The sequence below is a fragment of the Carassius auratus genome, chromosome 11 (genome assembly GCF_003368295.1).
Source record: "Carassius auratus strain Wakin chromosome 11, ASM336829v1, whole genome shotgun sequence".
Classification (NCBI taxonomy): domain Eukaryota; kingdom Metazoa; phylum Chordata; class Actinopteri; order Cypriniformes; family Cyprinidae; genus Carassius; species Carassius auratus.
In genome coordinates, this window is record NC_039253.1 from 17,902,277 (window position 1) to 17,918,905 (window position 16,629).

The 16,629-nt window shown below is 37.5% G+C and overlaps 1 protein-coding gene across 1 annotated transcript; it reads right to left on the bottom strand.

Moving 5' to 3' along the window:
• Positions 1–1,488: 1,488 nt before the first annotated feature.
• On the bottom strand, positions 1,489–16,413 carry LOC113111274 (tether containing UBX domain for GLUT4-like). Its single transcript, XM_026275883.1, has 17 exons — positions 16,297–16,413; positions 15,839–15,894; positions 15,350–15,464; positions 11,568–11,668; positions 10,085–10,142; positions 9,457–9,530; positions 8,891–9,374; positions 8,239–8,298; positions 6,309–6,445; positions 5,718–5,799; positions 5,583–5,649; positions 5,385–5,447; positions 4,933–4,985; positions 4,438–4,489; positions 4,080–4,149; positions 2,524–2,702; positions 1,489–1,594 (listed from the first exon to the last, which is right to left on the bottom strand). The coding sequence occupies exons 1-17, from the start codon at positions 16,384–16,386 to the stop codon at positions 1,584–1,586; spliced, it is 1,752 nt and encodes a 583-aa protein (XP_026131668.1). The 5' UTR covers positions 16,387–16,413; the 3' UTR covers positions 1,489–1,583.
• Positions 16,414–16,629: the final 216 nt, after the last annotated feature.

The following is a 16,629-nucleotide window of genomic DNA, read 5'->3' on the forward strand; positions in this document are numbered from 1 at the left end:
TGGATTTGTTCTGCCATCTTAAGAAAACACTTCATCAAAGAACATACCCCCACGCACACTAAAACACACGCACGCACGCACGCACACACACACACACACACACACTTTAAAAAGCTGGAAACGTCCAGCAGAGGGACACAAACAGCCACAAAAATCCATCAGAAGAACCTCAAACTCAATCAAGGCTACTCATTGGCAACTCGCTAAAATAAAAATAAAGCTTACATATAAAGTATATTACATATATATTTCAGTTCATGTTTATTTCAATTCAAGTAATTATGTTTTTTTTTAATGATTTTAGTTTCAGTCCAAATTTGGACACAGTCACAGTTTTCATAATTTTGGCTCTGTATTTCAAAATGATAGAATAAAAATGAAACAATGAAGATGAAATTGAAGAACAGACTCTAAGCTACAATTAAAGGGGTTGAACAAAAAATATAAAATGGTTAGAAATAAAAAAAAATTTATTTCATTTTATTTCAGTGAGCTGGCATGGCAATGTTTCTCATTTTTATCTAATATTTGTATTTTATTTTATTTCCCTGAATGAAAATGGTAATGAATAGTTTGCAACAGTAATAAACAGTTAACAGTAATAAAGCTGAAGTGTATTTTCAGTGCAGTGTACCGAGACTAAACTGAGGACAAGGACGAGGATGAGGACAAGAATGAGGACAAGGATGAGGATGAGGACAAGGATGAGGACAAGGACGAAGACGAGGACAAGAATGAGGACAAGGACGAGGACAAGAATGAGGACAAGAATGAGGACAAGAATGAGGACAAGGACGAGGACAAGAATGAGGACAAGAATGAGGACAAGAACGAAGATGAGGACAAGGATGAGGACGAGGACAAAGATGAGGACGAGGATTAGGAAAAGGATGAGGACAATGATGAGGATGAGGACGAGGGGATGAGGACAAGGATGAGGACGAGGAAGAGGGGATGAGGATGAGGGGATGAGGACAAGGATGAGGGGATGAGGATGAGGACAAGGATGAGGACGAGGACAAGGACGAGGACAAGGACGAGGACAAGGATGAGGACAAGGATGAGGACAAGGACAAGGACAAGGACGAGGACAAGGACGAGGACAAGGACGAGGACAAGGACGAGGATGAGGATGAGGATGAGGACAAGGATGAGGACGAGGACAAGGATTAGGACAAGGATGAGGATTAAGTGTTTTGTAGGTTAAACACGAGCACAGCTGGACGTCATTAACCCGGTCAGCAGCTAGTTAACAGACCAAGTTCTGGACACTTTAAAGTTCCTTCAGATGCCGAAAACCATCGCTTGGAGAAACACACCTAAAGATGTTCATTCAAAAACTAAACGTGACCTCAGGGTCAGACGACGTAAAAAAAAAAACTGGATTAGTTTATTTGTTTTCTTTTTAATACATCTTCATATATATATTTTTTTTTCAGAATTTAACCAGGAATACTTGATGTCAGAAATAAAGAGAAGAACTCAATGGGCAATTATCATCATGTGTTTAATTGATGCAGGTTTGCATGATTACTGTCAAACTATTGATCTACTGATGGAGAATCTGATCGCTCTCATCCTCTTCACTTCTTACCTAAAAAAACACAGGAAAAAACAACAACAAAAACAGGAGTCAAAAATGATATATGAAAATCATATATATTTTTTTAATATATTTTTCCTATATTAAACCAGATAAAAAAATAAAAAAGATAATTGTAACTGATCACATAATTAAGTTTTTTTTTTTCATGAGGTATAAAGTCAGAATTGCATAATAACATCAGAATTTCAATAAAAGTCAGAATTGTGAGACATTCAATATTTCAAAATACACAGTAGAAATTTCAAAATAAGGTCATAATTAAGATATAAACTCAGAACTGAGTTATAGGTTATATAGTTGAGTTCTAGATGAGATATAAACTTAAATATAAAGTCAGAATTTCTAAATATAAAGTTAGGGTTTTGCATTTAGAAAAATGTATTCATAATTGTGAAATATAAATTCTGAACTTTTAAATAAAATAAATACAGTTCAGAATTGCAAGATCTAAAGTCAGAATTTCAGAATATTAAGTCAGAATTGCCATCAAAATATAAATTATTATTTTAAATTGTAAATTATTATATATTATTATTATAATTATTATACAATATTACTACAGTATAGTACACTATTACTGTTTTTTAATCAAATAAATGCAGCCTTGTTGAGCAAAAACATTAGAATTAGCGATGCACTGTGTTTGATTTTTACCGATATCTGACATGCCGATATTTTTCAACGTTTTTGGCCGATAGCCGATATATTCTGTTTGAGAACTACACCAAATCTCTCCTGTGTGGAAATTATAAACATTTACAATTTTAGACATTATCGGCCGATTCCGATATCATTCTGATAATACCGTGCATATTATAATATCTCACGACTCCAGACGATTGAGCTCTAGAGTCAGTCTCTAGTGGTGTTTGTCTGAAATCAAACGTATGAAATATTGAATAAACCCTCGAACACACCAGGCAGTTTGAGCCATTTAGGCACTTTGCTGGGGTCGGTCTGTACTGGTCTGACCGCAGCCGTCTGAGCATCACAGCCGTCCTCCGTCGCCCCCCGCTGGCCGGAGGAGTCACATGACTCGGGAGCGGGAGGGGGGTCGTCTTCAGAGACAGGAGGAGGAGGAGAGTGTGGCATACAGCTGGACACAGGAACAGGAAGTGTTTAGTGGAGATAAGTGCGTCTCTCTGACCCCTTTCATGTGACTGACTGAGGTCAGAGGTCATGACCTCCTGAGAGGCTGCAGGTCTTATAGACTTCCTGCATCAGTGTAATGTCTGAATAAAATTTGAATAGAAAAAATAAAAAGCTAACCCAAAATATGAGTTAAATGATTACTAAAATTATATTTTATATAAAATCTATATTAATAAAAGTATTTAATCATTCTAAAATAACTGTGTGTGTGACAGCATGACAATAATTGTAATATGACTAATACTTGGAGTTAAACTTACACGAGACCTGAGATCTATACAATGATAAACTCTGGACCTCTTCAGTACAGTGTGTGTGTGTGTGTGTGTGTATGTGTGTGTGTGTGTGTGTGTGTCTGTGTGTGTGTGTCTCGTATGAAGACATCACCGTGAGCTGCCGTGACGATCCCAGCAGGAAAGCATCTGCTTTGATGTGTGTGCGTGTGTGTGATGAAGGAGACCAGGAGACAGGTGTGTGTGTGTGTGTGTGCTGGGGGGGGTTTCTAGGAAAGCTGCCACTATCTTTAGAGCGGATGTGAGGGGAAACAGCCGCTGGAATCTCACATCGGATGGAACCTCAAAGGAATTCCAGCAGGAGAGAAACACTCCTCTCTGGAAAACAGGGAATGTGTGTGTGTGTGTGTGTCAGTGTGCGCATGTTTAAGTGTGTGCATGTATGTGAATGCATGAGTGTGTGTAAGCGAGCGTGTGAGTGTGTGCTTGAATGTGCAGGTGTGTGTGAGCATTAGTATGTGCATGAACATTTGTGTGTGTAAGAGCATGTGAGTACATGCATGTGTGTGTGTGCATGAGTGTGTGTAAGTGTGAGCGTGTGTGTTAGTGAGCATGTGTGTGCATAAGTGTGTGTGTGAGTAAGTGAGCTACTTAGTGTATGCTTTGAGTATGCGTGCATGAGATTGTGTGTGTGTGCGTGTGTGTGTGTGTGAGAGTGAGTAAGTGCGTGTCTTCACGTGTTCAACACTTTTCCCCTGGGTCATTCCATTTTATTACACAGAACTTAATTTCTGAGCTTATTTGTTATGATTTGTTTTCTTTGCATGTATGATAACTGGGGTTCTTACCAACATCTGCTGAAAATTTCATGTCAACAGGATCTTTAGAAATATATTTACTGAGAAAAATTATGACGTGTTAAATACTTTACCCGCTTCATGTCTTAGTGTTATCTTTACCTATTTGAAGATAATTTCTTGCATATATTCTTATAATATATATTATGATTGTTTTATCCTATTATTATTGATATTTGACAGTTCAAGAAAAATAAAATAAAAAAAAGAGTAATCCAGTGAAATATTCACCCTGCTATGAGCTCATCAGCCTGCAGGGCGGAGACACTGACGTCCAGAAGATCAGAGCGCAAGTAACCATCTGTGGAATCACACACACACACACACACACACACACACACACACACAGGATATGATTGCAGCTCACTTCCTGTCCTCTAGGTTCCAGTGAGTGAATGTGAGGAGCGTCGGTCATACAGAAACACACTTCACCAGAATAGCTTCAGTAAGTGTGTGAGTGGAACAGATCGATCAGATGACCAGCAGGGCTCAACGCTCCCGTTACCCAGAATGCACTGTGTGCTTCCAGTAAAGCAGATTAAATTGATGTCATTGGTTTGGACAGACGATGAAAGAGATGTTAACAAACCTGTCCTCACGTCTGAGCCAAAGTACACGAGCGCAGCAGGGAAGAGACTCGCCTGAGAGAGAGAGAGAGAGAGAGAGAGAGAGAGAGCGATAAACGCATACTCACACACACACACACGCGCACACACACACACACACACACACACACACAGGCAGCGGTCAGTTGTTTCTCTGTCTCTATAGTGGGGCGTCTCTGTGTTGATTTCTATTCTTAGAGCTCTTTGAACAGAAAACGATGTGTTTGAAAGGGCCGAGGGCCGTCTGTCCTCAGAGACACTGTGTGTGTGTGTGTGTGTGTGTAAAACATTCTTTCCATTACATGACGGAAAGTGAGCGAGTAACACATCCTGTTTGTTTCCGTCCTGAGAGAACAACACACACACAGATAGATGGGTGAATCAAACTAAAAACATTAAACACACTCTCTCTCTCACACACACACACACACACACACACACACACACACATACAAACTCTCACACACAGTCGGTCTGACCTGGAATAGAGTGACATTCGGCTCGTCTAGGATGGTTTTGGGAGGCGCAACAACTAGAAAACAAAAAACACTCTGATAAAAAACATATCAGTGTGTGTGTGTTTTTTACTCTCCCTTGTGTGTGTGTGTGTGTGTGCATGTTTGTGAGTGTATGTGTGTGTGTGTGTGTGCGTAAGTGTGTGTGTGTGTGTGTGTGTGTGTGTGTATGTGTGTGAGCGTAAGTGTGTGTGTGTGTGTGTGTGTGTGTGTGTGTGAGCGTAAGTGTGTGTGTGTGAGCGTATGTGTGTGTGTGTGTGTGTGTGTGTGTGTGTGTGTATGTGTTTGAGCGTAAGTGTGTGTGTGTGTGTGAGTGAGTGTAAGTGTGTGTGTGTGTGTGTGTGTGAGCGTAAGTGTGTGTGTGTGTATGTGTGTGAGCGTAAGTGTGTGTGTATGTGTGTGTGTGTGTGACTCACACAGGTAAAACTGCATCTGTGGGTCCTGCAGGTGAGACTGTACAAACCTCCTCAGAGCAGCGACTGAAAAACAGAGAAAGATCAAACTAACATCTGCAGTCTCATGTTAAGACACCATACACACACACACAACAGAATAGAACACAACACAAAATAAAGACAATATTTAATATATTTAGATAAAATATTGAATGTCACCTGTTTCTAGAGGTCTGAAGAAGCCCTGAAGAACAGAGCGGTCAGGAAACTGGACCCTCAGCGCCACCTGATGAACACAGTGATGAATCAACCGCGGGAATCCAGTCACATGACCGATCACATGATCACACTCACCTTTGGATACCTGTCCAACTTCTCCTTCATCTGAGACTCTCGCAGAGATTTAGTCACGAGAGGAGCTTCCTCCAGCGCCTTCCTAAAACACACCAAGATCAAATCCATCTGAACCAGTCTGAACTGTCTGATACACACACACATCCGCCAAACACACACGTGATGATGTACTCGTTAAAAACTCATTATCCAGCTCAGGTCGTCACTGAAGGAAGACAGAAACAGAAGAGACAGACAGAGAGAGACAGACTGTCTGCGTCTGCTTTGGGCTTTAATTACATACATCAGAACAGTCATTTAATCACAATAACTGATGCTCAGAAATGAGACCGTCTGAGGAGTCAGAGGGCAAAGGTCATGACATAGGATATTTACATGCTTTCCAGAAGACAAAATATAAACACACACACACATATATAAGGAAAGGAAAGATTTTAAGTTTAAGCTTTATATTGAATATTATACTTTATTTCAGCGTTACTTCAGTTGATGAAAATAATTTGTATTCGTTTTTATTGACAATAACAGCACTGTGACAGCAGAAGTGAATTGTGATTGGTCACTTCACATGTCAATCAAACGTGTTCTCACCTCTCACTCTTCAGCTGCGCGAATCTCTTCCGAATGTCGTCAACAGTGACTTCAAAAAACTCGTCAGGGAGTTCTGCGTCGTCATTGGGACGTGCTACGGAGTCCAGATGGAAGACCAGCGGTTCCCTGTCGACCGGCTGCACAAACACACAAACGTTTCACCTATTCATTATGAGTCACTGATTCATCACAATTCACTGATGATTCACTGATTCATCACAAGTAACTTATTCGTCATGACTGACTGGTTCATCATGATTAACATTCATCACGAGTCACTGATTCATCACAATTCTCTGATTCATCATGAGCCACAGATTCATCACAAGTAACTGATTCATCTCGATTCTCTGATTCATCACGAGCCACTGATTCATCACAAGTAACTGATTCATTACGATTCTCTGATTCATCATGAGCCACTGATTCATCACAACTGATTCATCACGATTCACTGCCTCAACATGATTAACTGATTCATCATGATTCACTGATTCATCACGAGTCACTGATTCATCATGAGTCACTGATTCATCACAATTCACTGATTCATCACGAGTCACTGATTCATCACGATTCACTGATTCATCACAATTCCCTGATTCAACACGATTAACTGATTCATCCCAATTAGGGCTGCTCCGATCATGATCGGCCGATCATTAATGCGCATCTCGTCAGTAAAGCCGGTTCTCTAATCAGCGGTAAATTCCCTCAGGTGCGAGATTTCACATAGAGCAGCTGTTACTACACGGAGCCATTGTTAACGGAGAAGATGCGCAAATAAACGCTGAAAATGAACATGGATTTGCGCAGCTTCTCGGTTAACAATGACTCTGTGTAGTAACAGCTGCTCTATGTGAAATCACGCACCTGAGGGAATTTACCGCTGATAAGAGAACCGGCTTTACTGACGAGATGCGCATTAATGATCGGCCGATCGTGATCGGGCAGCCCTAATCCCGATTAACTGATTCATCATGATTCTCTGATTCATCCCGATTCTCTGATTACTCCCGATTCTCAGATTCATCACGATTCACTGATTCATCACGAGTCACTGATTCATTACGATTCTCTGATTCATCACGATTAACTGATTCATCACGATTCTCTGATTCATCCCGATTCTCTGATTATTCCCGATTCTCTGATTCATCACGATTCACTGATTCATCACGAGTCACTGATTCATTACGATTCTCTGATTCATCACGATTCACTGATTCATCACGAGTCACTGATTATTCACGATTCTCTGATTCATCACGATTCTCTGATTCATCACGATCGACTGATTCACCACGATTCACTGATTCGTCACTATTAACTGATTCATCACGATTAACTGATTCATCACGAGTCACTGATTCATCACTATTAACTGATTCATCACGATTCACTGATTCGTCACTATTAACTGATTCATCATGATTAACTGATTCATCGCGAGTCACTGATTCATCACTATTAACTGATTCATCACGAGTCACTGATTCATCACAAGTCACTGATTCATCACGAGTGAATCAAGTTGTGGAATCAGTGTTCATCTCTCGATTCATTCTTAGCTGATGTGTAGGAAATTCTATGAATATGTTTGATCAATAATATAAAGTGTGTATCAATAAAGATTATACTGTATCATGTATATCTGTTGGTAAATATAGCTACACATTGCAGTATTGCTTAAAGTTATTGAGACGTTTAGAGTAATAAAGAAAAATACATTAATGAGACAATAAAACAAAACTTATTAAGTATTTTATCTTTAACCCTTAGCATAAAAATAGCACCACCTACTGACTAACATATGATCTGCATACAGGCTGATTAGAAAACAAAACACAAATGCGAATTTAGAGAAAAAAAAAAGTTGTATACTGATGTCTGACTATATGATCCTGTGAGGGACACAATGTGTTTTTACCTCCAGAAATTCATCTGTTTCCTCTTCATCCCTAGTTGCTTGTTTGGCACTGACTGATCGCTGAAACACACAAGAAACATTCAGTCTGAGAGACAGCAAACACCAGACGAGCTTGTGTTGGTGTTTGTGTGATCGAATCTAAACACGGTGATGCACGATTGAACTCAGACACAACAAAAACACAGGCTCCACTTCTCAGAGAATCAACAACAGAACAGAACGACACGCAGGAAAGAAGAACACAAAACACATGAGAAGATGTGCAGGAAAAAAGACGTTGGAATGATCAGGATTTTGTTTCTGAAAGGAGTGTCTTCTGCTCACCAAGAATGAATTTATTTGATCAAAAGGAAAACATTAAAAATTATGAAATTTGATTGCAATACAAAACAGCTGTTTTCTATGTGAATATCTATTAAACTTTAATTTATTTCTGAGATCAAAGCTGAATTTTCAGCATCATTGCTCCAGTCTTCAGTGTCATCTTAGAATGATTTCTGAAGATCATATCAAATCAAATGCAGCCTTGAAAACACTTCTTTCACGAACATCACTTTTGTCACATATTTGTGTGTTTTAAAATTTAATTTTTTCACATGATGAAAAAGACAAAATGTGTGACAGCAAACGAAGAAACAGGAAGTAAACGGACCTTGAGTGCATGGCTGGGTTTGGGTTTCTTGGCTTTCGGAGGACTGCCGGACACACATGATGACCATGACGTGGACGTCTTCAGTCCAGCAGTTTCTCCAAGACGCTGACCGCTTCCAGAAAATGGCACAAAGTCAGTGGGCGTGGCTGAGGGGGCGGAGCCAGGGCACTGTTGGGACGTCCCAGGGCGCTCGTCATCCTCCTGTGGCATCAGTTTGGCTTGAGGAGGCTGGTCAGTTTTGGGCCACACCCCCTGCTCTTGGCTCGAGCTTGGCTCCTCCTCTTCCGGTTTGACAGGATGATGTTTCGGCGCGGCGGTGACCTCAGTGGGAGGAGCTGGGGTTTCCATGGGAATGGGGGCGGGCTCCTTGGGTGGTTCTGGAGGCGGTTGTGATACGGTTGTCTTGACAACAACATTCGTTGGCATAGCGACCGCATCCACAGAGGCAGCAGGACCCGAGGAGACCGAGCCTTTCAGCACATAACTAACAAACAGATACACCATCGTTATCATCATCATAATCACGTAAGAGTGATGTGATGTCACCGCTGAGGCGAACAGCTCACCGTATGATGGCACTTCCTCCGGTGAGACCCAGAGACTTCAGAGTCGTCTTCTTCAGCGCATCCTCACCGCTGACCTACAACAACAAGATATGAAACTGCAATTTAAAGGGCATCTATTATGCAAAATTCACTTTTACATGTTGTTTAAACATAAATGTGTGTTGATAGTGTGTACAACCACCTTATAATGATAAACATACAACGGCCAATTTTTTTTAATCCCCATACATCATAAACAGCGTCTCGGAACAAGCCATTCCCTGAATCTGTGCAATGTGATGTCACATTTCACAAGCCCCGCCCCTGACTGCCGTATTAGCAGAGACCCCAACATTGAATGGTTCAAAAGTATACATTTCTCTATTATGCCAAAAATCATTAGGATATTAAGTAAAGATCATGATCCATGAAGATATTTAGTAAACTTCCTACCGTAAATGAAGCAAAACTTAAATTCTGATTAGTAATATGCATTGCTAAGAACTTCATTTGAAGAACTTTAAAGGCGATTTTCTCAAGATTTAGATATTTAGACTATTTATATTCATACTTCTTTCTCAAGAAGATGTCTGTGGGAACGTGCAATACGTCAGTAAATGAAGTCATTCTGATCTGATGCTGGTCTCACCTCGTCTCTCATGTAAACACACACTGGTGTGTGTCCAGATGCGTCCAGATCAGATGTCCTGTGAGGAGGAAACACATCACAGTATCTGTCAGGGGAGAACACACACACACACACACACACACACAGGGCTGACTCTGAACACAAACACGTGTGTCAGATATACTGTATATACTCTGAGCTCCAGGATTGAGGTGAGATTTCTCTACGTTTTTGGGAAAACTCCTGTGAATTTTTATGGGAATAAAACATGGAGTCCCACTGTATGTGTGCGAGCAGGGGGAGTGGCCAGTGAGAAAGAGGGAGTGGCCTGTTGCAGCAGTGGGAGGAGCCTGTGAGAACATGAGCAGGTGTTTAATCCATTCCAGGATTCCATTCGGAGCCAAAGAATCGCTATTTTATAACTTTATATTTTTCAAGTTAAACTAAATTTAACCATGTTTTCACCATGTTAATGCATTAACTGTGCATTTACATTTATAAATTAATTTACCCATTTTTTATAAATAAATTTAGAAATTCTTTGAAACTTTTTAAATATTAATAAATTGTATTTGAATATATCATTGCATTACATTTATAAGAATACATAGTCTGAGAATGTAAGTTTTTTTTGCTTTCGGTTTAAGAGATGAACTAGACAACGCACCATTGGCGCAGGATGCACCTGTTCGCATGTTTCATACAGATTACATAATCTGAAAATATAAATCTTCCCTTTGAATTGGTTTATTTGAAAGTAGATATATTTTTAATGCCTGCAAGGCAAAGATATACACAGAGTTTGACGCACAACAGAGACCGAGACCTGATTGTTTTCAGTATTTTACAAAAGCACAATGTTCTGATGTTATTGTGAGTGCACACAAGAGTCTTTACTAATTTTTTCTGCAACTAAGTAACTAATAAAATTTTAAACAACTAATGATTAGTCAACTTTTAGGAGGCAACCCTAGAAATCAATTCATTTTACTTGCATATTTACTTTTAGATGAAAAATCTGTGTATTTTTCATGCTGCAATGGTTTCTGCAAGTTTTTTGACACTAATATAGCTTCAAGGATTATTGAGCAGAAAGTGTTTCCACGCCTAAAAGAACTCTATACATATGATTTTTTTTTTCTTAAAAAATAATTGTAAAAAACTAAATGGTGTGTATTTTAAGGGTCTTAAAGCTTCTGCAGAGTTTCATTCGCTTACTAAAAACTATGCATTTTTTAGAAATGTTTATTTATCTACTGTCAGGACGCATTATGAGGGTTAAAGCGCTTGGCAGCGGTGCTGAGCGCTCGTAAAACGGCCCGCGAGCCTCACAGTTCACACGATCTGGCTGCGTTTAAAAACCACAGCAGGGAACTGGATTCAGCTGCAGAGGAATGTGTTTTACTTCAATCAATAGAGTCAGAAAGAACACACACATTTCACATATAAACAACATACTCAGAAATGAATCAGCTGCAGCTTTCTCTCACAGAACAACACACACCTGGTTTGAGGAAAGTGTGTCAGTAGATCCCATAACGTCTGTCCGCTCGAGAAAGAGCCTTGAAGACGAGAGCCGTCCTCCATCTGCAGCGCGATCCGCACCTGAACCACAACTTATAATTATAATGACTTATTAAGACACACTAGCATTCAAACTGTTTAAAACAAGTCTCTTCTGCTCACCAAGGACACATTTATTTGATCAAATACACAATTTAGAAATATTATTATAATTTCAAACAGTGTTTTCTGTGTGAATCTGTGTTAAAGTGTAATTTATTTCTGTGATGCGTCGCTGTATTTTCAGCATCATTACATCATTTCTAATTATTATCAATGCTAAAAACTTTTTATATATTCATATTTCTGTGTAAACTGTGATACATTTTATTTTTCAGGATTCACAGATTAAAAGGAGCAGCATTTATTTGTTACAATGTAAATGTCTTTACTTTCACTTTTGAATAAAATATTATTTTACTTATTTATTTTAATAATACTGACCCCAAACTTTTGAATAGTAATATATATATTTTTTTGAGAAAATCGATAGGAGGAGAATTAATAATAATAATAATAATAATAATAATATATATTTTTTTATTAATAAATAAATTGAAGCAAAATCTAAACAGAATTAGAGATAAAATGACTTTAGTTTATGTAGGAAGTATTAGATGTCCTCAAGCTAGTAGAATATTTATATAATATTATAATTTTTTATCAACTTTGAATTGGCTTTGTTATTTTCAGTTTAAATTTGAGTTTAGTTTACCAAAAAACTTGGTTAAAAACACATTTTTAAAGCTAATTCAATCAATGTATTCAGCACCACATAAAAAAAAAATCTGTTCTTCTTCAAAGTCTAAAAACACATCTCTTCATAATAAATAAAACACTTGCCCCTTTTAGATTGCACTCTATTTATTTACTGTTTGTTTTCTTAAAAAAAATAAAACTAACTAACACTAGCTTCTCTATTCTTTCTGTTTTCATTTAATTCATTAAAACAGGCTTTGCCCTCATTTGTAAGTCACTTCTAAATGACTAAATGTAGACGACTGCTGAGTTCACAGGAAGTGCTGTGTGACATCACAGCTCAGGCTCGATGACATCATCAGCTCCGCCGAGCCACACGCAGTTAAACACGCACCACGAGAGCTCAGACCGCATCTGTCGTTTTACAGGACTGTGTTTATAACGGCGAGAGACAGCGAGAGGAGCGCTCTTGTGTTTGTAGCCGGATGAAAGGGAAACGAAAATCACGCTCTCGTTTGATTGAGAGATCAAGGAGAAAGACATTAATGAGCAGGCTGCTCGTAAAGCATGATGGGTAAACCACGGTCCTGCGGCCGCTCTCGCTCATGCTTTAGAAATGTGTGTGTGTGTGTGTGTGTGTGTGTGGTTCAGATCGAACACAAACACAGGCCTTGATGTTCTGCCCGGCTCCGTCTCGCATTCCTCTGCTCAATTACAGGCTCCTCAGCATCTCCTGCCTGCTTTTCAGGTTTTATCTCTTATGAAATGATTTTGGATCGAAGGAGAGTTTGGGTTTTTATTTACAGCATGCTTCGAGGCTTTGAAACACGTTCAAGAGTTTAATAGCGCTTGGATCGGACTCTCATTTCTCTCATGTTGATAACTGCATTGTTATTGTGGTGTTGACTTCTGATTTCCATAGATGTACAAAATATGTTTGACTGAGCAGTTTATGTTTTTAATGAATACACCAACAGTCAAACATTTGTTGAGAGGTTGACAAATTAAAAATTAACTATTTAGAAATATTATATATATATATATATATATATATATATATATATATATATATATATATGCAAACACATAAAATATACTATTATATATATACATATATGTACTTCTTTGGTGCATACTTATAAAAGTAAAAAAAAATTTTTTTCAAGAAACACAAACGAGAAAAGATGAAATCACATAAAAATTACAAAAACTTAAATGAAAATGAAAATACAGAAGCTAAAAAACAAAAAAGCTTATTACAAAAAAAATATAAAAGCTAAATTACACTGCTTCGAAAATTAATAAAAAAAATTATAATAGTATATAAATATACTATTTTTACTTTACAAAACTAAAACTGGCATAAAAAATGTTTCTACGAAGCAAAAACACATACAAAATTTTTCAAAAATAAACTGAAAATATAAAAATAAAAGCTCATTAAAAATAGAAACTTAAACGGTTAATAAATATACTATTTTTTCAGTTGTCATACATACTTATAAAACTAAAATTTAAATCAAAACAATATTTTTCAGAATTTTATTTAACAAAAACATGATTGAAAGCAAAATAAATTAATTTTAAATTTTAATCCAACATCATAAATTTTAAGATTTATGATTAAGGTCCTATTTCCTATTTTCATTTAGTTTAACCTAAAGTATTAAAATAACTTTAAAACCAAATTTAATAAAAACACTAAAAACACAAACTTACTAAATCAATGTAAAATAAAAAAGCTTTATAGCAGAAACTTTACTTTTTTCAGATTTATTTTTATTTTAATAATGAATAAACTTTACAGAGTTACTGAACTAAATTTAATCAAAATGAACTAAACTGGTATGAATAATGACTCTTATTGTCTTTTTATAGCTGAGATTGAACTTAAACAGGTATTGAGTATTGCCTGAAACCATATTATATAGTTTGCATCACTGATATCTTCCTGTCGATTGGCTGTGGAGCGATCTGTATTGCAGAAATAAATGTGAAAGCTGCATGAATACAGGCCTGAGATGAAGCTACAGTGTTTTCTGGAGGTTAAACAGCTCCTTTCACTGATTCTTCATAAAAACAGAAAGGTTTGGCTTGAGTTTTAAGTGCTTCCAGCCCTATTTTGGTGGGAATTACCACAGTATTACATGAGAGTATTACAAGAGATGTTTAGATGTTTACTAAACTCTTGTGTAACGTTCAGAGCCTGCGGTTAGCTTTAGCCATGTGTCAAACATGCGTCTTACTTTTTATCATATTCATATTCTTTTTATCATATTCAAGCTAATTTTAGTCAATTAAAACTCATATTTTTAATCACAATTATTTTGCTCAAAATTACTGATCAAGATTGCTGTCACTTGAGAAAATACATCTGAACTATTGCATTTGTTTTCATTTTTAATTAGTTTATTGTAATATATCAAATTAAACTACATGAAAATTAAGCTAATATTTTTTATTTTGTATTATTTAGTATATTTATATATTATTTAAAATATTATATTATATATATAATTTTTTGAAGTAAAAAACAATAACAACCCTGTTTCATAACTAAGTTGTTATAAAATAAAAACAAATTGTTATATAAAAGGCTCTAGAAGCATCTTTAGGTTTCATAGTTACTCATTATTTAACAAAACACTCAACGACTTTTTGTTTTTGTATTGATTAGTAAGAGAGGGACGCAATATTGAAAACCAAAGGCTCATTTTGGGTCAAATCTCATATTTCAGAAATGTCCCTTGCCAAAAAAAAAAAAAAAAAGTATTTTATTTCTATTTTTTCTTAAGAAAGACAACTCAAAACTTTTAAAGATATTTCATTGTGTTGGTTCTTAATAAGCCTTTCTTTTGCAATATTAATCTTTGAGACCCAATATGGTTGGGTTCCAGAGATTCAGTGTGCTTCCAGGAGTTATGACACATATTCTCTGCGCTCATTCTGTGTCAGTTCTGGTTAAAGCAGCCAAACTAAATCAGTTCATTTGATGAAGTGGTGTATAAACATGCAGACACACACCGCGCTCTCAGCTCCTGTCTGTGGCCGAGAACACACCACCATCTCCAGCTTGGCATTATTGGGCAGACTGGCAAACCGCCACTGGAGAGACAAATCTAGAACGAACCTCTGAAACCTGCAGACAAAGAGAGACAGAGACAATGAGCCGCCACACACACACACACTCACTCACTCACACACACACACATATACACACTCACACACACAAACACACACACACATAGGTGTAATGGTTTTTATTCTGTACAAACTGTATATTCTATGTCCCTTCACCAACCCTACACCTAACCCTAACCCTCACAGGAAACTTTGTGCATTTTTACTTTCTCAAAAAAACTCATTCTGTATGATTTATAAGTGTTTTGAAAAATGGGGACATGGCTTATGTTTCTCATAAGTCACCCTCTCCTTGTAATACCTGTGTCATACCCATGTCATTATACACACACACACACACACACACACACACACACTTCAGGTTACACTCACTTGAGTCCATGTTCATCTGGATTAAAGCCATGTTTTTTACACACATCCTCAAGGACCTGCAGAACAAAGCATTTTAAAATTCATTACTTATATAAAAATAAAATATAAAACTCATAATTTAATGTTCAAATTAACATGATAATTACAAAACTAGCATCATCAGCTGTGTCTCAAATCATAGTGAACACACCTATGCTCCCTTAATGTCTAGTGCACTAGGTAGGCAGCTCACAAGCCCTGGTGCTTACACATGGTGCCCAAAATTGATGATTTGGACATTACTATTACTCAATATGAACCGAGAGCCAAAAAGCAAAGGCTGTCTAGGGCACTAGGAAGGCAGCTCACTATTTCAGCTGAGTCAGAGCGCGATTGTGCTGGATTTGAGCCGCTGTAAACACACACAGCCTTCGCGATGAGCTTCATAAACATACCCGAGTGTGTGAACGAGCTCGTACCTGTAATAAAGATGTGTTTGGAGACACTTTGACAGTCTGTCTCCTTCCGTTCGGAGTTAAAACTGACACCGTCGCACTGCTCGCCGCCATGACACTGTGACGTCACCGTGTTTGTTTGACAAAACTTTATGCGTTCCAGATGTACATTACACTGGGTTTATTGAGTATGCACTAAAAGTCTAAAAGTGTATCTTTGGAAACAATATATTATATATTATATTTTACACTTAATATATTGTAAGTGTATTTATAGGAAAGAGTACTACATTATGAATTTATTTTGATACATTATTTGACACACCAATCCTTTATTTTTGGTTCTAGAAAAAGAAA

Coding starts and splice junctions, on each gene's coding strand:
- LOC113111274 (XM_026275883.1), bottom strand. CDS start 16,386: ATGGCGGCGAGCAGTGCGACGGTGTCAGTTTTAACTCCGAACGGAAGG. Junction 15,895..16,296: donor CAAACACATCTTTATTACAG/GTACGAGCTCGT, acceptor TTTGTTCTGCAG/GTCCTTGAGGATGTGTGTAA. Junction 10,143..11,567: donor ACACACTTTCCTCAAACCAG/GTGTGTGTTGTT, acceptor TCCTCCTCACAG/GACATCTGATCTGGACGCAT.